Here is a 25,770-nt window from a genome sequence, read left to right on the forward strand (position 1 = left end):
ATTGACACTACAGATGTTTCTACCTAGTGCAGATCCGTTACATTTCCAGACCAGATTACAAAAGGCACTGAGTATATTTTTGCTGAAATGGAGATGATTAATCCCAGGAAAAGATTGCTGAAAGTTTGCCATCAGCAAGTTTTGAAGTATGCCCAGAACTGCACACATTTGTAAGCAAAGGCACTTGAAAACTGCTCTGCTGAGTTGTATCCAAACTGAGCATCCCATCTTCAGCAGGGAAGGACCAGGGCAAAGATGTGTTAAACAGGTTTGTTTTTCAAAAATATAAGATTTTTCAGTATTCTCATGTTTTATGATACTGAAGGACACTCTTGGCTATTCTTCTTAATTCCTTCTGCTTCCTCTCTAAATGTCTTCAAGTGTCCTTTTATTTCTAGCAATAATTTACAGACATGTCAGTCCAGGCTCCACGGCTGGAACCCAATGCATCCAGGCTGTTGTGCAGCACAGAAAATGAGTTGTTGTTTTTTTAACTGAGGTTCTCCAGCAATTTTCCTAAGGGCTGCAGTTAAGGTTTTAGCCCACTGGGTTTGCAGCATCTTGTTGTAAGTCACATAATGTCAAATGTGTTTAAAATAATTTCTGCTGAATGCCTGCAGCAAGTGAAATGAGGTGGCTGCCAAGTTCATTTAACCAGCCTTCACTTCCCAACCTTTAAAGAGTGAGACATGCAAGTGTTTCTGCCTGTGGAACCCACAAGATCACAGTCACTCTCATCAACGGGCTGAGGTGACTCTGCAACAGGACACAGGTCCTAAAACCTTGAGCTGGATAGGTCAGAGGTCTGTAGGAATAACACGTCATAACTTACAGGACAAAACCATGAGAGATGAGCAGTGCAGTTAACACAAAACCCATTATAGTCAGTCAAAAAATCGCCACAGGTGTCACTGAGTCAGGCTCAGCTATTATTTTCCTGTATATACAGCTGACTGCAGTCTCATACAGAAATTAGGGATGTAATAAATAAAAAGAAATGCAAACTATTCACATTCACATTTAGTGGACATTTACACTGTGATCCAGTGAACATCCAGACAAATCCAAGATACCTTTTTGAGCATTTTTTTTTGTTTTCAGCAGAACTATTTCAGTGAAAGGGTTTGATTCAGAGCTTGAATGAAGATGAAGGTGGCTGTGATAGGAAATAAGGTTATACATACAATGCAAAGCCTTCTTTTTTTTCCAACTTCAAAAAAGAAATACAACAATACAATTGTAATCCAAAAGGAAGGAGTGTGGATTCTTACACACAAACATAAGCACATTAAGACTTCTATCAAGGTCTGCAATGCAACTATTGACTGGGAGGGGCAAGACAGAAGAACCTGGTGAATAATTTGAGAAATATGCCATAAAATGTGAAGAAATATGGAAAACAGATGTAAACAATGGGAAATCTTGGCTGACTGGGTGCCATCTCCACAGAGAACTGTGACTGATTCCAGTCAGTTCTGATTCTACAGGTTCACTTGAGAATAAAATAATTTTGCAAGCACTGGTGTTCCTGACACCAGGAAAATGAGGTTGTGAAGTCTGATGTGATGAACGCCTGGAGGGAGGGGGGAGAGGATAAGGAAAAGAAAGTTGAGAAAAATTTTTCAAACTTTGACTGAAAGGAAAGACAATCCAGATTCTAAGTGATCCATGGATCAATAGGGAAGGGTGATGAGAGAAAATGGATGGAAGCAATCACAGAAGATTTCACTGGAATCTGCTTTGATGGAGAGACACGAGGCCACTGAGAGACTTGCAGGAGCTCACAGCTCACACCCAGAGCTCAGGCACCACCAGCAGGATTAAAGCTTAACCACTGCAGAGTCTGAGCTGTTTGGCACCACTTTTTTTTTCCTGAGATATGAATATGGGGGCTGTGGATCTCCTAAACCACATCACCCTGCTCAGTGGTCCAGGAATGTGTGTCTAAGTGGGCATGACAAGAGGATATTGCAGTTTAGGTGAAAATGTAATAAAGTTGGTCCCTTGATCTGATTAGTTACTCACACTGTGTTACAACTATTGACTGGCTGTGCAAAGGAATCTGTGACATTTCTGAGCAATGTGTTTGAGCTAATTATGAAACTTGCTACAACCTGGGGGGGAATTGGAAGTGGGACAGTCTCAGGAAGTTTCCTTTGAATTCCAAAGAAGCAATCAATACTTGAAATAAATTACAAATGTACTGGAGGCCTCCAATAGAAAAGTTAGTGTTCCACTTGCAGCTGTACTCTCAAACACATTCCCCGTTTGAATGAAAATATCATCAGTGTACAATTATAGAATCAACCTGGTTGGAAAAGACCTCCGAGATCATCAACTCCAACCTTTGATCAAACACCACTGTGGTTCCCAGCCCATGGCACTGATGCCACATCCACTCTCACCCTAAACACCTCCAGGGATGATGAATCCACCCTGGGCAGCCCATTCCAATGTCCGAGCACTCCCTCTGTAAAAAATTTCTTCCTAAAATCCAACCTAAACCTCTCCTGGCACAGCTTGAGACTGAGCCCTCTTGTCCCACTTCTGGTTCCTGGGAGAAGAGACCAACCCTCACCTGGCTCCAACCTCCTGTCAGGGAGCTGCAGAGAGTGATGAAGTCACCCCTGAGCCTCCTCTTCTCCAGACTCAACACCCCCAGCTCCCTCAGCCTCTCCTAAGCTCATTACGTGCTCGTCACAAGTGAGGTAAATAAACATTCACCTTAAAATTGTAACCTGATGAAGGAGCAGCTCATAATGCATTTAACACCTGCAGCTTTTCAAACAGGCGGAAAGCAAAACTCACCAAGAGGTCACATGATCTCTGGAAACTGCATAAATAATAAAATAAGGACAAATAACTTCTAGTCCTATCAATATGTAATACGTGGAAGTGAAAGGTACTTGTTCAGAGTAACCAAAGCACATGTCACCACATTAAGCTTCAATGAATATTAAATATTCATGAAAATATAATACACTTGTTTCCAGCTTTCATTTCAAAATATTTCAGGAACCTTAGGCCCGTGCTCGTACCTTCAACTGTTTAAGAGGATAAGGCCCTGTGTTCAGTGGGCCTTGTATAACCCACAGCTCTGATCTCAGTGAAATCACTGTCATTCCACTGACATTAACAGGAGCTTCTCCTGGTTTAGATTTCTTTCACCAGGAGCCAGGTTAGCTCCAGAAGGATAATCTGATCACACACTTACTGCTTAAAAATCCACTGGAGATTCTTCTCAAGCGGAAGTGAAAAGCTGGTTAATAACTCAACAAAATTACACAACAGTTGAGAACAACAGAGGAACAAAACGAATTCAGCCTGTGGGAAGAGTTTAAATAGGGCGGTTGGACCCAAATTGAAATTTGGAACAATATCTTATTCTTACGGAACTTCATCATCAGACAAAACCAACAGTAAATTTAATCAGAACAATTCATTGTTAACTTTAATTCTCAAAGTGTGTTTTTTATTTTGTTGCAACTGCTGTATCTGCATTTACAAAATCTGTTTATCAGCATTGTTCAGTATTTCAATCTGCCCTACAATATTAGTTTATTCATAATAAGCTTTCCATTTATTTCTAGTATTTACTATTCTCCTGCTATATAAACAAATAAAAATGACCCTTCCAGCAGCTAAACTTACAGAAAAAAAAGGTGAAATTCCCACTCTGAACAGAAATTGTACATGTTCTTTGGTCTGAATATTAATCATATCCTAGGGGTTTTCCTAGTGGATTCAAAAGATGCATTAAAAAATATGAACCTAAATCAAAGCTTTTTTTTTGTTTTTTTAACTTTTACTGCAGGTTTTTGACTGGTTTTTTTTTTACGTGCTGTTCTAAAGGTTTGCTGGTCTCACCTCTTTGTGCAGGGGAAGGATCCACCGAGCCACGAAATCAGCAAGAAAAGTTGCACAATATGATAATAATACATTTATCAAAAGCCAATTGGTGCACTATTTATAGAGATAGGATGGGCATGGACTCACCTGTAGGAGATCCCTCCATGACGTGCCCCACGTAAGGCCCTTCCTTGAACATCGGCCTGTTGTCGTTCTGATCGATCACAGCAATATCCAGGCGGACGGGACCGTCAATGGTTTTCCCGCTCAGATCTGTGACCTCGACTTCAAGCTGCAGGAACCAAGAGAGAGCAGCAGATTCATTAGTTCACCATCACAGGGAGCAGAGAACAAGAAACCAGCTCAGGTCAGTGCTGCTGCAACCAGATCTTGCCCAGGGCAACACTTCCAGCCCAGTCTTCTGGACCAGGCTCAGAGCAGATTCCTAATTTAACGAACAGAGAAAGATGGATTTGAATTAAGATACCCCTTGGCAGCTTGAAAATGCCATATTACCCAAAGAATGAAAAGACCAGAGGATAAGAAAACAAAGACCCTCTGCAAAGTTGTTACTAATCGTGTGAAAATTTGGTTAGAATTTGTTTCTTTGGTTTTTTTTTCAATCCCATTTCCAGTATAGAACTGTCTGGTATAACTGACATGTCTCCTAATGCTCATTCAAAAGGCTTTTAAACAGCAAACAAACAAGAAACAAAACGAAACCACAAACCAGCAAGAATTCATTAGACATGAAATATATTTTCTCAGTGATGATGGCATGGAGTATTATTTTAGGCAATTTTGACAGTTCTCCAGCATTTCTAGGAAGGTCTGGAAGGACAGAAGAACATATGGAGTCTCCTACAAGCAGAAGACATGCAAACACCCACAGCCCAACCTGTGACAGCACCTGTTGAACAGAAAGCTGACATCTGCAGCTGAGGATTTGTTTGGACTTCCTCTGCTTCCAAAAGCTGGAGAGAAAGCTCCTACTGTTTATCTCCACCCTCCAACCCAGGCACAGTGGAAAACCACCAGGAGTCACCAAAGCTTTGTCTGTTATCAGGGCAAACCGAGCCAAAACTTGTTAAACAGTAGAAAAGATCAATTTTGACTTTTCAGTAGAAAAGATTACAACTGTGTGCTGTACCTGCAGTTCTCTGCCCTCACCAAGAAATCAATGAAATGCAGCAATAAACATGTCAGAGGCACCACTATCATTCTCACCTGCCCTCCCCATCCCCAGACTCAACTCTTTAATGGAGTTAAGCCAGCCAGAAAATGAACCTGAGCTCAAGTGTTGATATCACCCTCTTCCAGTCTTTCCTGAGAAAGTGGTAACAGCAGGGGCTGGAAGTCTCTGAGCATTTTGTTTATACTGTTAATTTATTCTTCATTGCCGTGTCTTATACCTGTAAGTTATTTATAACTTAGTGATAAATCCTACTAGGAAAGAATTAGGTCAGAATTTTAATTCCTTATTAAAATGGATGGCTTATTATCACCTCACTCTGTATTTTGTCATGCTTATAGATACTTTCCACTTCTTTAATTCAATGTGTTGGGTGTGAGTAGGAGTATTTGTTACGGGTAAACTACCTACTCAAAAATACTGCTTGTAAATAGTGTCACAGTCCATTTTAACATCTATTCCCTGTTTATCCTCACTTCTCTGGTAATTGTTCTTGCAAGCCTTTCACAAGCCTTATTTTCCCCTATATATATATATTTATATATTTCCATATGTGTGTGTATGTGTATATATATATATATATATATATATATGGTTTGACAGTTTAAAAGCAAACAAACACTCTGATTTGAAGGTAAATAATTCCCATGGCATTGGTACAGCTGGAGTTTTATGAGGGCACACACCCCTTCCTCTTCCAGGCTTCTTAAACCCTGTACTCCAAAGTGATTAAGGGAATCTTTGATGGCCTATGATGTGACAAGGAAGGACAACAGTCTCGTTCCTGCTCCAGCCCTCTGATCATCTCTGTGGCCTCCTCTGAACCAACAAGTCCGTGTCTTTCCTGTGCTGAAGACTCTGGAGGTGGACACTTTTATCGTGGTAAATGTTGACTCATCAAAACTTCGTTAATTGCTTTGGGAAGTGAAAGAATGGCAATATTTCTCTGTGAAATTCCAGAAAATTACTTTTCAAATTCAAGATAATTTGCTCTTAATCTCTCTCTCAATATCAAGTGACTATTCTGTTCACTGGAAAGAACAAAGGCTTTGCTAAATTTAAAAAAAAACTGTTTCAGCTGCTTTATCAAACTTGTAAGTCCTTTAAAACAAAGGCTGATCTAACAGTAGGTTTTAGACTTTTTTTTCCTAGAGTAGAACAGATTAGGGAAAAGAATAGGAGATTCTGATTAATGACTGAAATGGATTTACTTTATCATTGCCAAGTCCACTGCATCTGAGACCAACTGTCCAAAAAATTCGGCATGACAGGTCCATAGGAACAGTTACATGATCTCTGCTTCATTTTATTAAGATGGCAGAGGACTTTATTTTATTAATCTTTGTGCAATAATTTTCTGGCCTGCCCTAAGCATTATGGGTCAACTCAGCAGCTCATTTTAAACCCATTCTCCTACAACGTTTCCCAAATAAAAGCCTGCAGCACTGAAATTATGACCATTTATCTTTATATGACTAGTTTGTGAAAGAAGCTGTCTTATATCTTATCTTGCTTGCCCACAAAACAAACAAACACGTAAAAAAAAAAAAAATCTGTAAAGTCCCACTGCTCACAAAATAACAACAGAAGTATATTGTTATTTAAAAACACCCAACTTATTCAAGCGAGAAAAGCACTCAAGTAAAAGACAATATTGGCACTTGGAACAGGCAGTGAGTGGAAAATTAGCTGGTGCCTCACAATGAGAAGAGGGAGATTTCAGTCTTTCAATACACAAGGCAGGAAAGCCTTCCTGGTTTTAATGTGAAACTTGACTGATGTAAGGAAGAGACTCAATTAATGCTTTTGATAACAGGAGATTGTGATGGCATGTTCAGAAATGAGTAAGTTCCTACCTGACTGCAACGACATCACTCCAAGGACAAGTGCTAAGTATAAAGACAGATTTGGGCAAATTAATAAGAAACGACCTGCAGAGCTCTGCAGCCTTTTATTTTGTGAAGGCCCTCTATGTTTTTAATGTTCCAACTTAAAAATTATGGAATTATGTTCGTAAGGGGTTGAAGTAAATGATGTTTAAGGTCCCTTCCAACCCAAACCATTCTATGCTAATGATGAAGTTTTGTTCATCAGAACCCACACCAATTTTCAGGATATTTTCAGGAACTCCTGAGTCTAAATCCCAATTTCATTTTTGAGACAAGTGTACCACAAAGGATAATCAAGGCTTTATGAGAAGGGTTACACCTCACACCACAAGGTTCCATGGCAGGAGACAAAGCAGATCTTGTCTATTGGCCCTAATATATCTAAGAAACACTGATAAAATTAAGCACACCAGTGAAACAGGGCAAAGCAGTATAAACCCTAAACCTGCAGGCAGGAACAGAATTTACCCTGCCTGATTAACTCTTACTTAACATTCTCCCTTCTCAAAACGGACTTCTTCACTCCCCATCCAATTTCTCTCACCATATCCAAAGCAGAATCTTCCATCATCCCAAATATAACGACATCACCAGGAGTTTAGAAAGCTTATTCAAAGTTACACAAACCTGCTTCAAACACTCTGCTTTATTTCACGTAGTCTTGAGTCCTTTCCACTCTGCAGTCACCAATAACATTTACAGGAGAAGATAACCAGCCTCATCCTTACCATTGCTTAAGGTAATTTCAAAAGCTTCTCTTCACAGAACAGTTGTTTTCATTCATTTATTGCTTTTGGTGAAATGATTCTGGATAGCCACCGTCCTTCTCTGCATATAAATGTCTATTTTTACTTTGCAGCCAGCCAGCCAATGGCCCACATAAAATTACCTCATAAATTCGAAGTTTTTCACAAGTAAATCTGGAATATCTTTTAATGCTTAATTATCTTCAAAGTCTAAGACAGGCTATTTAGTCATTACCTGCCTTCTTATTTAAATTTCCAATTTGTTGCTGATAAGAATGTTTCTCCCAGAATTCTTCCAGCTGTTTCAACAGATGATTTTTCTCCACAGGAGCACTGGGCCACACAAGAGGCTGCTGCACCACCCCCTGCCCCATCTGGGGGGATTCTGAGATGTCTACAGGTACAGAGCAGTGCTGGCTTTATTTACCCCTGGTTTGATTAGAGTTATGACTGAGGATATTTGTTAGGATCATTTATCACCAGTTTTTAAGTGTGGATTGACAGGAAGGAAAGGTGACAGGCTTAAGATCATTCATGTAGGCAATCTGTGGTAAGAAAAAGAAATGCAGCCACCTGTTCACAAAAAAAATAGTAAAGAAAGTACCTCTATAACAAAAGGTTGTAAAAATTTTATGCAATTACCTAACAAAGCTCAGAGAAGACAGTGATTCAGACAAACAGAAACTAATTACAATGAAATTTCCTTGCTTTATGAATATGAGTAAAACATTAGCTCATTTTTATACGGCTCAGGAATAGACAGAGGGAGAGGATACAAACCAAAAATCTGCTGTCTCTCGTAGGTAAGCATAATTCCATCTCAAACTACTTGATGGCAGGGTACTGATTACCACAGCGTGATGTAGAGATGATGGCAAAAATGGCACTACTACTTGTGATGGGAGAATTTACCCTCACCTTCAGAGTCTGGGCTGAGGTGGGAAGGGATTAATTAGCCCCTCTGAATACTCCTATGAGTATCTTCCAGAGGCTTTACCTTGCTAATGCATCCATCTCAAAAATTAGATTCTGTTTCCTTTGAAAATACACAACTTATTACTCTAATTTTATTGTTTTCTTATCCAGCAACTGAGTTTAACTGGTAAGTTATGGAAAAAAAAAAGGAACAAAGGAATTTGGAGCAGAGAAAGGGAGGCACTGGTGTTATAAAACTGTGCAGGAAACCCAACCCTGCTGGGGCAGCAGGACAGGGCAGGGGGGTGGGCAGTGGCTGCCCCAAGGTCCTGCCATCCTGCCAGAGCTTCCCCTCGGGCTCTGGGTGTGCAGAAAAACCTGCTGCACCTCCCAAAACACACAAATTCCCATTTCGGAGGTAGCATAAAGAGGGTGTGAGGTGCTCAAACTGCTCAGAACCCTCCTGGTTGATTGTGACAGAACTGGTGGAACCATCACAGCAGAGTGTTCCAAAAGAGAAGCAATCACATAAATAACAGAGGCAAAGGATGGGGGAGGAAACAGAGATGAAATAACCTCACCAAAGCTGTAGACCAGGCAAAATTTAAATCAAGCTTGAATCTGGGTTTTTGATCTCCGGATACAAGACTGATTTCAATCTCTTGCTGAGCAAGTGATGTAAAATTAGATTTACAAAGGTTATTAAGCTACCAACATGGGCACAGTATGATTTTTCAAAGTGCCTTATGAGGTTGGATAATATATTCTATTAAAATCAAAACACCTTTGAAAGAGCTTTGAAAACCTGGTTGTCCTCTCAGTGTATCATTTTTTTCCCTCCATTACACTCTATTCTACAGCTGTAGAGACACAAAACCACAACTGAAAATAATGCTATGCATCGTCACAACAGAAAACCACAAAGAGTCTCTCAGATAGCCACACAAAAAAAAAAAAAAAAAGAGAGAGAGAGAATTAAAATAACTTCTGAAGGATATATCCTGTTAAATATTATCTGTGAGCTGAAATGAGAATGCCCACTCCAAAAATAACCTCAGTGAACAAATGAGATGAACATCCCTCAAATCTGTGGAGCAATGCAGCTCTTCAAGAAGCCATGTGTACTTCACACAGACCAAAAGTATTAAGGATGATCATACAAATACTAATTAAAATCTTCCCATATCACAAGAGAACACATGTTGATCCCCTCAAAAAGAGAGGCGGGGGTGGGGGAGAGACAGAAGATATCAGGACTCACCAAAGCAATCAAGTCTAATCACCACAGAAATATTACAGAAATCAAAAAGAGACAAAGTAGGACTGAAATAAAGGATTAAGACATAAGCTGCGCCACAATTTCTAGACTCTGGGCTGCACCACAAAAACAACAAAGACACTCACAGAAGAGAAACTGAAAAATGGCTTTGCACTTTTAAATAGCTCCTGGCAGTGTTCAACACTGCTCACCCCTCTCACTGCTCAGAAATAACTCCCAACGTGGAGGAAGTGGCAAGAGTTTAACAAGTTTCATCTGGTCGGGTCAGAGAGAGCCCGTAGCTAATCAGACCAAGAACAAAAATGCAAGATCTAAAATGCTGCAGTGACAAGAAAGCTGACTTATTTAGGCATAGGAAATAAAGGTCAGTGTAAATGTCAGGTATATATCACAAATACATATATTTTTCTTTGGTATTATTGCTTAAAATATCTGTTCTTTCAAATGAGTAGAAAAAGGTCTTGGAAGTCAAGGATCACTCAAGCTTATTTCAGGCCGGTACAGATGGAACCAGCCAGGTCTGCCTATTTGAAGCAACAAAACAGGCAATTACAAGAGCACTTGTAGAGAAGACTTTACAGACTGGGCTTTACATCATCCTGCTGCCCAAGCCCCTGGCTGTGTCAGCATTCCTGGGATGGCAGCTCAGCCTCTTCACCCTGTCAGTGTTCAAGTGCTGAGCTGCAGCCAGAGAGCCTCAGCCAAGGAGAGAATAAGAGTGCCTGGGATGGAAGTGTCAGTGAAGAGGAAAGTTTGGAAGCAAGGTTGTCCTGGAAAAATGTGCTTATCCTGTAAATAAATTGCTCTTCCAAATTTGAAATGATGTCACCATATTTTATGCGCTGTCACACCCTTGTTAAGATACAATCCTGTAGGTTTTCTAAACTTCTCCATTTTAAAGATTAGACTCTGGAATTCAGATAAAGAGAACTCAACGACATTTATTTGTTTCTGTTTTATAGGACCTTGATGACCATACTAAAAAAATACTGAAAATCCCAAGGCTCTGTGTACTGACACCCACCCCAATTTTAGAGCTGCAAGAATCCCATGACCAAGAGGCTTTTCTGGGAAGTGCTGGGTTGTGGTACAAAGTGTCTGTCATTCCCCTTTTCCAGCATGAGGACAAACTTTTAAGTGGTCTGTTTGGTTATACAAGTCAGTGCAAGTGAGTTTATCAATCTTCCTCAGTATCATCACCATAAAAAGTTGTAAGCTTCATAACGATTGGAAAGCCAGAGTTATTGCAGCAAAAAACAAGGCCTGAATAGTCAGTCACGAAATTCATTAGATGCTCTTTGCACCAAAAATTGCAAGTGAAAAAACCCTTTTGAATCACAATAATCAGCAAGACCCTTTTTCATGTCTCCACAAACCAGATGATCATGAAAGGGATCACTTCCAGAGCTCTTCCCAGGAGCTGTTGCATTAACATTTACTTCTTCTGTTGCAAAGCTGTAACTCAAAAAAAACCAGGAAAAGCATCTTTGCAACCCACAGAGATAATCACTAACAGAATACAGGAGTGAATTAATGGAACAGTAGAAATACAGGTATGCCCTTTTACAAAGGGAGAGCAATTAAATAAAGGCAACTCACTTAAAACAAGCAGGTTTACTGTGGTAAGACTGGAAAATTAAACACTGCAGAAACAACTACACAAAGGAAGACAAATCTTGCATCACTTTGACCTGTTAAAATCTGCTGGGGCGTGGACATTTTGTAAAACCTGAAATGACCTGGAAGAAGAAGCCCTTGAAGAGACCCTCTGAGGTTTGTGCTCTGAACATCACAGTGACTTCTTGCCCAGACTCTTCAGCCTCCTTGTCTTCAGTTCCAAACTGGCATTGCACTCACACAGTCATGGACAATGCCAGGGGGTTTACTCCATTACACTCTCCTGAGGCTCACTATGACAATTAAGGGCCTCAACAGCACAGTACAGATCTTTTCTAAAAATAACAGGCGTGTGTGGGATAAATCTGAACTTCTTTAAAGTAATAGGGAGGTATTTTAACAGTCTAGTATGATTTACATCAAATATATTTAATTATAGCTTGAAGTGTCACCATTGTTACCCATGTAATTGCCAGTAGCCCCGGTGAGTACAAACAGAGTCTTATTGCACCAGTTTCTGTCTAAAAAGAGGAAAACAAAATAGCTCCTAGTATTTATTCCCCAAATTCTGGTGTGGTCTGTGACTAGGTCTAGTCCTGCCTCCATGCCATTGTTCCTGTCAGCTTCTGGTTTTCAAGCTGATAGACATTGGACACACAATGATTGGACTTTACTGTTCAGTAAAATAACAATTAGTTGCAAATTACATAAAAGTTCTTCTTCACTCAGTTCTGCTACCTCACCAAAAAACCATGGTTTTCTCCTTCAACTTGGCGAGGTCACTTTTCATCAATATATTGCTGGTTCAAACAGAAGATAATTTCTTTTATTTGGAGTAACCTATTTATAAATCCATCACTATTAAGTGACTCGCTAGCTCGATGCAAAACACACAGAGAAACTCGGCCCCATCGATCCCAAGACTTTGATTTTTGAGCTGGAATCAGTAGCAATCCATCAACCATATGGAGCCTCTCAAAAACAGTAAAACAGCTCTGTTTGTCTTGTAGAACCAAAGGTTTGTTGCTGTGACACCAAGTAAATCCTCTGGCTTTGGAATAACAAAAGGGACCTAAAAACCAGGGAGCTGAACCCTAAAAGCCACGTTTGTAGGATCTGAAGGTGACCTTAATGATCCTGTGATTCTATAAGGAAAGCAAAATCAGCTGAAAAAAAAAAAAAACCAACACCCAACTTGAAATTATTAAACCTACTTAGGAAAGCAGAAAGATCTCCAAATATTTTGCCAAACCTAAAGGAGGTAAAGAAGAATTATTGTTTCGTTTTATGTCAAAGAAGGAAACAAGAGAAAACACGCTAAAATCTCTGGTAGGCTGATGGTTTTTCTGTATTCAAATGTGTCTCACCAGGGCTCACACAAATGTTCAATAGATGGCACTCTGTGTTCTTCTACAACATCATTAAATGGAGCAGCTGACAGAGAGTGAGTGGATTGAGTTTACTCACCTGCCCTAATTTTACTACAGACACCACTCAGAAAGAATTACTTTTTATCAGAACAAAAATGAGCTTCATCCCGAACAATCCAAAGAAAGGGGAAGTTGGAAACACAGAAAATGTGCCTGTAAGAAACATATTTTAAGTAATCAGAGCTTCATCTCTCAGTAAAAGGTCAAAAATAAGCATGTATGAGGATTGCCTGTTCAGCAAGGAAACAAAATTGTATAACAGGGACATTTTCCTGCAGAAAAAAAAAAAAAAAAAAAGACATTCAGAGAAGGATTCTCTGACTGTTCAGTGGAAGGCTGGAAAAAATCTTATCAAAATGCGTACTGCTAAACACAGTATTCATAGCTCATCAAATCCTGACATGTTCTGGAATATGATAGCACCAAACTATGTCACTTCAACTGGGTTTGACAGCAGGTAAATTATTTTGTGTAAGAGCTTAACTAAAATGAAGTTGTTCACCAAAAATATCTTGATCTACACAGGATTTTTAGTGTTAGAAAACTGTCCTATTACTAATGAAACAACAGACAAGAAAAGTGACACTAAGTTTCTTTTTCTGCTTCATGTTCTGCTTTACCCAGCAGAAGATCACAGAGAGCAGAATGAATAAATGTATGGAAACACTTTTTTTTTTTTTTAAACCTTTTCTCTGAACAGGTTCATTTTCAGAACCACATTTATCTTTTAAAATTACCCATCAAATGCTGTACTGGAACATCTTTCAGCCTTTAGCTTTCGAGTGCAGTGCTGAACAGCTGTGCTGACTGATCCCTTCAGTCCCTGACATTGCTGGTACACTCTGACTCAACCTCCCTGCTGAACATTTATAGGGCTGGAATGTGGAATTTCCAGCTCAAGGCTTCATGGCAGCAAATGTTGCTTTGGTTACCCTATCCAATAACATGAGAATTAATTTACAATCATATCAACACCAAATTTCTTGAACTGTTAGAAAGGAGGCGCAGAAACAGCCACTCCTGCCATCGCAGTAAACCTGGGGTTTGCTGTACAAATAAGTGTTTGACTCGCTGCTTTTTCAAGATTCACATCATACAGCTGCTTTGGGCATTTTCATGGCATTTAACGTTTGTATAAAATATTTATTCAGTAATAAATGTAGCTGGATAATTTAACAGACACAACCCAGCAACCTAGAAATGGGCTCGTGTTGAAACCTATAGTGCAAAAATCCTATTTACAGTTGCCAACAGCTGTGGGCACCCAACTGTAACCCAAAAATGGTTTATGGGTGACTTTGTTGATGGAAGTGTCTTCAATCTTCCATATTTTCTGGAAGAATGCAAACTTTTTTTTCTAGGATCTTGCCTGTATATCTGTTGCAGTTTTCTAAACTGCTCACCAGAAATAAGATTGGTGACTAATATTGACCCTTGGGCAGCCTGCAGGTTTTTTAAAGTCCTTCCCACAGAGAGAAACCTGTTTCCAGGGGTCCTTTTTGTCAAGTCCCACAGAATACAGAGCATTGTTCTTTCAAGAATAATGAAACCTTAATTTGTACAAGTAACTTAACATCTAAAGATCAAGAGGCCAACTAGAATGTCTATCATAATCAGAGAATGAAAAAAATAGGAGAACTTTGCACTTACCAAGGTGATAATCCATACAGTGGACTAAAAAATAGTTGTCTGAGAGTCATTCAACCTTCACATCCCCTATTCTTTGACTTTTCTGTTACCAAGAGAGATTTCTGTACATACACGTTCCCTCAAGTAAGTTTGACTCCCAATTTCTATTTTATTATTGGTAATATTTCTTAGACTTATCTCTAGTTCCTTCCAACAACAACCACAAAGGCTCATTTACCTTATGCAGAATGCAATTAGTAGGTATCCTATTTATGTGACAGCTTTCTCATTTTCTCAATTCTATGTAATTTGACAGGGACTATTACAGATCTGTAACTAGTCTTTCAGAATGACTTTCACAAGGTTAGTTCACTTATTAATTGACCCTTGGTAATGGTAATTTAAGAAGCATATTAATCTCATCTGTCAGTTCTAACACATACTAGATGTATAAAATAATTTGTCTTTTGCAAGGAGCCTTGCAACAGAAATGGAGTGTCTAAATTTTTAATTAATATGCATTTTCTTTCAACAAATGAGACTTTGGAGTGGAAGGAGACTTCTTTTCAGTGGTTCTCTTTATCCTTCTTTAAAGCCCCTGCATTTTCTTGCTGTGAGATAAGCAAATTCACCAGTCAATAAAGACTGTGATCTAAATAATCTTCCACAAAGGACATTCTGGTGTTCTCAACAGATCCCTGAAACTTCAAAATGTGCAAACAAAGCATTTGGCACTTCAACAGCAATTTCTTATTACATATATAGATTAAAGGTTTCTGGAATTAAGGAGGTTTTAATACACTAAGAACATTAACCAAAAGCTTACTACTCAGAAATTGAAAACTTCAGTCGGTATCAGATGCTTGAAGTTGTTGTAATCTCATAAAATCTGGTGTCCTGATGCATCGCAGGTTGAGCAGAGCCTGCAGTTCGTGCCTAAGAGGCACCCAAGATTCTTAATCCCAAGTATTAGTAAGGACCTTATGTAACTTCTCTTTTATTCCATTCAGGAGGTAAATTACGGGAACAGTTAAAAGCAAGGGGAATTGTGTGAAGTGGGAGTGATTTAGATTATCCTGGTTCCAGAGCAGAGTAACAAATATAATGCAAGATGTCATCAACCACTTTAACAAATGCTCCCTTGCTTAAACTCTTCCAGGTCCCACATCCTCTCAGAACTGGCCAACAATTTCTTAAGAACTAACTGTTCATGGAACGAATCAAATATCATCTATAATGCATTACAGAAGGTATAAGCAACAATACTCTGATCCCCTGGTTTACTGAAGCCTATCCCACTTCAGTATTTAAGGTACTAATAATTTTGATTATTAAACACTAGAGGCATCTAGACCAAAAACACAACTTTAACTTCATCGAATTTTCAGGTACATGAATATCCATTCCCTCACAGCCATCATGACCAATTTTGTTGGCATGTATTTCAAATAGTTTAGAAAAAAAAGGTAACCATCTTATTTATTGGCTGTATCTTCACAATGTCACCCCCACTGTTACAGTCTACCAAGTAAACAGGTATTCAAGCAATTCTTTAAAAAAACAAATTACTCACTTGACAGACTATAGTGTCTCTTTCAGAATCATTAGTGTCAATCATGTGAGTACAAGTTTTAAGTGCTGTTGAAATGCAAGCTACTTAAACAATTGATCATCATATGGAACCACTTGGAGCTTAATACAGCCCCTGAGCAAACCCCGTGCTGGCAACTCTGCTCTAAAACATCATCTTTATTTTTAACAGCAAAGTAAGAACCGACTGGAAGAAACAAGGCCTACTTCTACACTCAGTTTCTTCATTTTTAGCCTTCTGAGTTTTGAGAAACTATGATTTTCTATGAAGATCAGAGATGTCAGTGCACACAAGGGCTGACACTTCAAGGAAGGATATGGACCCTGTGTGTTGGTGTCAGAAGCCAGGGAAATCACATCAGAATGTAAAATTAAGTAACGTTATCCTTTGATTCCTAGGACTCAAGGCCATCATGCATTGATTTTTACCAGCTGAATGTTTGCATTTCATTTGAGGATGTGAATTTTAAATTACTCTGAAGACTCTCCAGTGTCAAAGAACTTTGAACAGACAGAACAAGCAGTGCACACTCGCTACCAGTAACAGAGCAGAGATCAGGGATGACCCGGACCTGTATATCCTTTATCACCATTTTTCCAAGATTAGAGAACTACGTTGTAATCAGCAAAAATGCTGTTGCCAAAAGAGTTAATGACAGCTGGAGAACCCCTCCTGTTATTCACTGTTGCCAATAGCAAGTGGAGAAATTAATCCCATTGTTAAACAAAATACATTCTTAAAGCTTTCCTTTATAACTCCTCAGTCCCCAACTTCCATCCAGTACATTCACCAAAGTTACTCCGGGTCAGTGCAACAAAGAAATGAAAAATGGGCAAGGGGAAGGAAAGGAGGACTCTTGGACTTTCAATGAAATCATTTTCATACATTGCAAGGTTTCTGAATAACAAAATTCCATATCCATACTCTTTGTTCATTTTTATACTCTGTTGTAGCCTATTTTCTGATGATCACTTGTCTTGTATATTTGACAGGAAAACCATATGCCCAAACAACTTTCTTGACTTCCTATTAGGGAGAGCAACACAAATATTCACACACATACACATAAAAAGAACATAAACAGCAATACATTAAGTGTTTAGTTTCTGCTCTGGATAAAGTATGACCCTTTTAATACCAGAAGCAAAATCTCTCTCTGCAAAACAGGTTGTTTCTGAAACTCAGAAGAGATGAATGCCCTATTTATTACTTTTAAAAAAGCTGAATTACTGCACAGATTGTCATCACCTTTGCAGTTCTCACATAATTGCAGAAAAACACACAGGGTTTTGCAGACCTAAGGGAATTTTATTGCATTTTATGGAACCCCTCAATAATGTGAAAGGAATCCATGCTTGCAAGCGTGTGTGTTTAATAAGAGCACAAACAATCGTTCCCAGCAGGGTGATCCATGGGGGTTTGTGTTCAGGCAGCAGGAGCTCCGGGAGCAGAATGGGCCAGCAGGAGATGCACAGAGCCCAGGTGAGGGATGGGGACCTGAGACCTGCACTCTGCACATCTCTCTGTTCTCTAGTGATGAGCTGGAAGAGCAAAAGTGTGCTCCCAACGTGCCTTTCACTTTTGCTTTCCTTCTACCAGAGGCCAGATCACGATCTCTGAGCTTGCTGCACAACCTGAACCAAAACACAGCCAGAGGAGGAAAGCGGAGGATTCATTTCAAAAGCTGCCTCCCACTCTGAACAGAGCTAACAAAGAGGCACCCTCGGGTCATCTTCACTCTCTCACCTACTTGGCACCTCAACCTGTGCCCTGCACAGTCTCGTGCAGCTCATCACCAGATGAACCTTCCAAATCAATTCAGTCTGGATGGGGCCCGTTGCTGTCCTGTTCCTCACAAGAGCAGCCTATGGTATGAAATGTTTGCTTCCTGTCTGAACAGCAGGTATGCAAAAAAACCCCTCATACATAAAGTTGTTTGTCCTTCATGAAGACAAAACTCGAATGGAAAATAGGCTGTTATGTAGAGAGGGCTTAATTTATGCCTCCCTATACAAGCTGGAATGAAAGCAGCCCACAGAAAAATCTAAATATTGAGCTTTATCTGTGAACAAGTCAGAATTCAAGCTTTTAATGTTCTTTTTGCCTTCCTCTTTTTCAAGTTGTCCAGGAGAAAAAGATAATAATTGAACAATTTTTCATATAAAATGTGCATTCTGAATAGCCATTAGCTGACAAAAAAAAAAAAAAGTGAGAGGAAAAGCAGGTAACACATCATGTAAATCTTTGGTGGGAACGGAAGCTTCAGCAAGATGTGGAATATACCCAGATGAAATGGAATTCTCAATTTTGCTGTTTAAAAGTGAAGTGGGCATAAGTTTGACTTGTCTGCAGCTGCAGTCCTAAAGGTTGCTTGGTAATGGACACTGACAAATAAGTCTGAAATCAGAGAAATCTCTTCCACAGGTTGCAGGATAAGACTGTTGCAGGGCACCTCTGTTACTGGAATGGGAATGCTGTGCACATATGCAGAGATTAAACATGAATAGGGCAGAGGGTGAGACAAGCAGGGAGAAGGGCCAGGTTTGTAAAAACCCAGCCATAACTTTCTAATGAGCCAAGCCAATTTTGTAAACTGAGCTTTAAAATGTAAATTGCCCTCATTCCTTCAGTAAACTGTCAGCACGGAATTTAGAAATGTGAAAGACAACAGTCTTAAAGACTGCTGACCAAAATCTCTGCTCTCTGTTTTCTCTTTACTTCACCTTATTGCTGCTTATTGTTTCTATTATGGCAATAGCAGGAATAAATCGGGATTGTTACAGGGACAAGCAGCATGTAAACGAATCCATGTGGTCAGAGACAGGCCCTGCTCCAGTGAGCTCGACATCTGAATTTAAAAATACCCTTGTGACTACAAGAAAGGCATCACAGTGCTATTATGTCAAACTAAAATACAGTCCCTGGGCCTAATTTTGGAGTGATCTTTCAGAAGGAAGTTATGCTGTGCTGCCTGGACACTGTGCCATGGTCTGAGCTGGGAAGAGGGAATGTTAGCCTTGGTTCTGTCAAATCAGTCCTCAAAATCTAGGGATTGATTCACCCAGAAAATATCTGAAGTGGCCAGACGTGATGAAAGCAAAACAATTAAAGGCACTGGATGATGCACAGGAACAAATAATAGGAGGACTCCTTTCAGTTCCTTCCCTAAGATTTCTGACCATTCTGGTGGAGTTCTCTCACTACTTTCTCTTCCCTTTGGTAGAGAGATGCTGAAACAGCAAAACACCAAGTGACATTGTCCTCCATTTCATTAATAAGAACGTTATTTACTCACGTTACGTTTGAAGGATTCATGTTACATTTGGAGAGAAAAACCAGACCATTTTTCAACACGTTCTGGTCACTGTGCCCTGTGACTCTTCCAGAGCCTTTGGCTCTGGTCACCTCTGGTCTTTTTTACCAAAACTGCCAATGCTGCTGAGTTTCTAATCTTTTGGTGGGAATTGCCGGATTCTGCAAATGCAGAGAAGTTTTTTAAGGAGCTAATGGTAGTTAAAATACAAACGTTTTCCTTTTAAAATTAAGAAGAATTAATAGCTGAGACAACAAACTGCCAATTGCCCTCGCTGAGGGCAGGAAAGGAACCTGGCTCAGGCTGCAGGACAGTCAGGATTTCATCTCGTGGGTGCAATCTGAAAATACTCTGTTTGCCGTGTTTTGCTTGCACCATATGGAATGTAAATACAAAAAACTTCCCTCCTACTCCAGAGCACCCAGCCTTGACTGCAGCCACACCTCACCTCTTTGCACAAACAGATGGCAAGGCTCTTTAATATTTCATGGCGCTGCCCCCTGTAATTGCAGGTTTTGCACAAATAAACAAAGCACACATTACACGGCACTTTGTGTCTTGCAACAGATTAAAGCAGTGGTAATATTTAGCACGAGTTTGGTACACGGAACAGAAGAGCAGAAAATAAGGATTGTTATTTTAAAAAAAAATTTATAAAACAGACATTCATTGCCTGCATTAATTCTTGTGACTTCTCAATAAGGGATGCCTTTGTGAATACACTTCTAATGTTATGAATGTATCACTGAACAATAATTACTGCTGTAATAACTGTAATGTGTAATGCACTACTTGTTAATACTTGGTAGTTGACCCCTTTGATTGTTTAGTGCTGTCACTTCACCAGGGTTATTTAATTACAAATGGGTTCTGTTATCTCATATTAACCACCACATCAAGTATTATTATCCCATTAGTGAAGAGCAATTATTTACAAAATAGTAATAGATAGTATTTACAAAGAACTGGGTGAATGCTGAAGGCACAGATGTGTGTTCAGCAAAGTCGGCTCAAGCACAGCTAAAGGTCTATCCAAACAGGCACAAGAAATTTGACACTAAAATTGTAACTCACCGATTCTGGGACCTTCTCCCTTTAAACTGACTTGAAAGACATTCAACAATTTTTCAGTCAAAAGCTATTTTTGTGTATTTTAAATAGCTTGACATGAATTGAGGAGGTGACACTCAAGACGAACAACCCCATTCGTATTTTTTAACATGAATTATCCATGGATTCATCTCCCAGCTCCGAATTACTTGTTTGGAATATAATCTGAGGACCATAAAAGCCAAGGGGAGTCTCTCTTATTCCTTTGGTATTATTTTGCTCCACTATTTGCTAAACTAAACTCCACTAAAGACACAGGAATATGCCTCATGATATGGTTTATCTGTCCTACAGCCTTGCCACAGGAACAAGCAGCCATGGGAACCAGGCAGGGTTCTCAGGGTGAGAACTGGAGGTTTTTCTCATCTCTCCCACGGCATTTTGGACATGCAAAAGTCAATTAACTTAAACAGCCATGGCACATAATTTCCTGCGTCCTTCTGCTCTATAGAAAACCCACAGGGAGGGACATTTTATACGACAAATATTTAATTTCCTGAAGCCCTTTGGAGAGGTTTGGTGTATTCTGAGCTGTGATGAACACCACTGATGTCAAAAGTGTACATTTAAACAGTAAGGAACACTTCAGAAAGAGCAAAAGTAGTAAAATCTGGATCCAGGATGGGAATTTCTAGGTGGGGAGAGCTGTGAGGCTGGGCCAGCTTATCTTTTTCAGAGCTTTTTTTCCCCAGACTGCTTTTCCTTTACTAGCCACAGAGTAAAAATAGGAGTCTGTGAAAATGCCACTTGTCAGAAAGTGCTCAACTATCTTTAAAGTTCTTTCCTATCAGTAGCACTCAAAGCTATTGTTACAATATGACACACGCACACATTTTCTTTTCAGAGTGAAAGAAAGTAGGTCTCTCTAAAACAAGCTGTGAGTAATTACTTCTTGAGGTTCTATTCATAAAACACATCTGTTTTATAGTCAGGTCACATTCATCCCACTTGTTTTTGTGTGCAATTCAAGTTGATTTAGTCTATTCAGTAAGACAGAAAGGAGTATTTTTTTTTTTTTTTCCCCAGTGAAGACCAGCATTTTGGAACGAGTGGTCCTTTACTCTCCTAAGTAAAAGTAACTACAACTATCAAGAGAAATCAGCCCTCAGGAACCCTTTGTTTCCTCTGTGAGCTCCCTGCTAATCGAGGCACGCTGGTTCTCAAGCCCATGTGTGTCTCACCCCATTCAATGGCTCCTCTCAGGATCGCCCGTTCTGAGTTTCTCGTTGCTAAGAGACAGCACTGGGTTATATCTGAAATATATATTATGAAAAGGTGCTGCTTTCCTTTGTGAAATAAATATGTTGCCGGATTGACAGGCAGGGAAACAGGCTGAGGGACGCATTGTTTCCTTCAGCGCTCACAATGCACCAGCCCTGCTCCCTGATTAAAGCCCTTTAAACTGTGAAATGCCTGTTTAGCTGCTGTCACAGCCACAGAGCAGGTTGAGCCAGTGAAATCCAGCCCTTCTTATAAAGGAGGTTTCTTCTCCTGAAGCTGGAACCTGAAATCTGGAGGTGATACACGCACAGGACACACACCTGTATCTGTATCTCATCTCTGTGTCTCTGTGGGTGTGTGACAGCAGCAAGATTTGCCACTGCTGTCCCGCACCAGCCAGGTCCCTTCACTCCCTGGAGAAAATCACTTCAACAGGACCACACTGTTGCTCCTAAAAGCAAAGAATTTAAAGCTTCACACCTTCCTCCCCACTCAAGCAGACCCCTCTAACCTCCATCAGTAAATGAAGTATGTAAAATAACCCCAGATGACTATTAGAGAAGAATATAACAGCACGGTTTGTTAGAAGATGTTATTTTCTCCTAGGTAAGAACAAGCAAATAATTGAATACAAAAGTGCAGAGCATCTGAAAAGCTCTACTCTTGACCCTAAGATTTTAAGACTGTTTTGCGTTTCCTGCTTTAATAAGATTATTTTTTTTGGCAGCACATTAATTGTAGTCATAAAGCACACAAATTAGGACGAGTCAATTAATCTTAAAAAAGACAGCATAAGATGAATCTCTTTTTAACAAAGCATTAAATTGCCACTCATTGAAATACAATAAAAAATTAAGACTACCACCTTTTCAGTTCCATTGAATCCCTCTAAATTTTTTTTTTTTTTTTCAGGAAGAGTCATCTTCTTTCAATTTGTTAAATCTCTTGTCCCTTAATTATAACAAAATTTGGGAGTTCAACAATCATGAGTTACCATACTGTGGTCGCTGCTAAGGCATTTACAAAAGCTTTTTCCAATGGAAAGTTATTCAGTACTTTAATTAATTAGGGCTGAATTATTACCCCCACGAGCTCCTGATGACTTGGGTCATTCAGAAGGTAGAACTGCAAGGTCCTGTGACGTGCAGTAGGGTCTGTAGGAGAGTTGAACACGCTCAGGTGTTTAAATCAGCACTGAGTGATGTAACACCCCCCGTGATCCTCTCACTTGAAATGATGGGAGACTGAACAAATTAATGGGCTGAAGAACAACAACAGGAGCAGAAAATTGAGTGAGAATTGGCTGACGTGAGCAAATCTGGACAGAAATAAACAGATTTTTGATTGATGCAGAGTCATTCCAACTTCCTAAGGCTTCTCCCATGAAACTCTGGTTCTCGTTCTGTCTTGCCCTGAGGACCCTTTAGAGCAGATTTACAGTTTGAGGTAAGATGCAGAAAAGAAGCCATTATGAAAATAATTAAGGCTTTATTTAGGAATCCTTAACATTATCCCGTCAGATAAAAGGGTTTTAATTTCAGGTGTATACTAAAACCCTTGCTGATACGATACAACTATTTTGCAAATTCTTATTTAATTTCCATTCTAAAATATATGTATGTTCATACAACTATATACATATGTATGTTCTTTTTAATGCAAGGATGTGATAGTGATCATCACCAAAATAACAAAATGAATGTTGAAAAGAAAAGGCAACTAAGAGAGTCATAACAGCAGAACTGAGTCGAGATTCTGTAAATACAGATTTTATAATTTTAAGACAGACCAGATTTGAAAGGAAACTCTTCCACACTTTAAACTTTGATTTCCTTTTCCTAAGGCACAACCTCCTTTCCCAAATGCGTGGAAGTTTCTTTAGGGACTCTTTATTTCAGGTTTGAACCAAATTTCCCTTCCAGTAAGAGACATCCAGCGTGCCTTCAACAAAGGCTCAGCGTGTTAATCAGGTTACTTAATGAGCTTAAAACCGTTAGCTTTGGTGCAAAGCTGGATCTCAGCACACACACTAAATAAGTGATTTCATATCACAGTATGGTTTATTTTCAAGATGAAAAAAAAGAAAAATGTTTTAGATTAAGACGGAAAGAGAGCTCACCAGGACTTCCAACCCAAGAACACAACGGAGAAAGCAATCCCCAAGCTGAAAGAATAAGCTGATTACTGTCAAAAGTCCACGTTCTTACAAGCTGCAAAGTTATAAACTGGGATTTCAGAGAAAATTAGGGAATTTTGAAACTTGCTTTTTTGACTGGAAATTGAAGCCAAAACTAAGTTTCGATTCTATGAAATATAAATAAAATAAATTATTAGGGAAATTGCTCAGATTGCTTTAAGACACAATAAAGAGGAACGCTTTCCTGAAGTTTGTAAGAAGGAGCTGAACTGGATCTTCACAGACTTTTGATCCTTGTCTGCAATACATCAATTGGAATGGACTTAATTAAAGCAGCAACCTATATGAATTTCCTGAACAGGATCACTTTTGAGACAGTGAATTTTGAAAGTCTGGGCCTTCATTTAAACTTTTCTTTAAGAAGGCACCAATGCATCTTCTCTGACATCCATTGCCAGCAATAGATTAATTTTGCAGCGTCTGTGGGACAAATGTCCCAGTTCAGTTTCCCTTGACACCTTCTATTAATGGTATTATGGTATTAATTCAGAGGTGAAATTGTAGGTCAGGACACTCAGAAAACAACTACAGAAAGAACCTCCTACTTTCAAGAGGCAAACGCACTTCAATCTATCTTCTAAAATCCATCTACATTAAAATTTAATTCCCCAGGGATGGAAAAATAGGCTATTAAAAAAGCTGTTTTGTTGGTTGGATTGGGTTTTTTTCATGTTTTGGGATTTTTTGGGGGGAGATGGGTTGTTGGGAAGGGTAGAGCGTTGGGTCTTTTTTTGGTTTTTATAAATATTTAGTCAACAAGAAGAAAGACCATTCAGGTAAATTACTGCCTATTCCTACTTCATGACTCCCTGAATACCTTTTTTTAATCTGTTTGGATCAAAACTAAGGCTCTTTGATCCTAGAAAGTATTTCATTTTTTAAAAATAAAATTGGACACATAGAAGGCATTAGAATTCAAAAGAAAACCAATGCCAGGTCTGACATGACCGTGCAAGAACAACATAGTGTATACTCTAGAAAATTCTTTCATCTCTCCTTAATTGCTTCTCCTTTGAGAAACATGGACAAAGAAAAAAAAAGGGCAGTTAAGTTCAGTTTGAGGATTAATATTTGTATTAGTAAATATCTTATAAAGGCCTTGGAATGGGTTGGACAAAAAAAAAAAAAAAAGCAATCCAAATACATTTCAATAGGACAATTTTGTTTTCATGCTGCTCTACATTTCTTCTGAGTGAATAATAATCATAATATACAAGATTGCAAGGAGAGGTTTGCTGTGGCTGAGGCTACAACTAAATGAGGATTGAAAAAGCAGACAAATAAGAGAAAAAAAAAAAAAAAGGCTATTTCCCAAGCCCCAGGATCCTGCTGGTTGGCTGTCCCAGCAGGAGCCACTCGGTGTTACTGAGACAATTAATCTGTCTCCCAATCCCAGGCACAAATGATCCGTAAGAGGATTCATTGCCTTTCTACCCAATTAAAAAAACCAAGTTCCTCCAAGACAGAAACAAATCCAATCCACATTAAACACCTCAAACTCTTTCTGGGAAACCTTCTGAGAACGAGAGGAAGAGCCAGCGGAGCTGAAGAGCCTCAGGACTTCAGAGAGTCCCAAAATGTGGCAAAAGGGGAAACTTTCCCCGCTTGGTGGAAGCAGATGGAAAAACATGGGAACTTCTCAGCAACCTCTTCTTCTACCACTCTGCCCATCAGGTATGAGCCAAGAAGCTGGTTCCTTCTCTTGAAGTTCACTGAAGATCTTCCCATACGGGATTTATTGGCAGCTTGGATGTTACTCCAAGCTTGTTGTAAAACCACCTGGTTTAATCTT

The 25,770-nt window shown here is 39.4% G+C and overlaps 1 protein-coding gene across 2 annotated transcripts in view; it reads right to left on the reverse strand.

Moving 5' to 3' along the window:
• The window catches only part of CDH13 (cadherin 13), a 423,595-nt gene that overhangs the window by 180,857 nt on the left and 216,968 nt on the right, over positions 1-25,770 (reverse strand). For both annotated transcript variants that reach the window (XM_027890905.1, XM_027890897.1), the window contains exon 6: positions 3,997-4,141. In XM_027890905.1, the coding sequence (XP_027746706.1) occupies positions 3,997-4,141 (145 nt within the window). The remainder of the gene's footprint in view (positions 1-3,996; positions 4,142-25,770) is intronic.

Source organism: Empidonax traillii, unplaced genomic scaffold (assembly GCF_003031625.1).
Source record: "Empidonax traillii isolate 1590-97213 ecotype Southwest subspecies unplaced genomic scaffold, ASM303162v1 scaffold13:size3042203, whole genome shotgun sequence".
NCBI classification, from domain to species: Eukaryota; Metazoa; Chordata; class Aves; order Passeriformes; family Tyrannidae; genus Empidonax; species Empidonax traillii.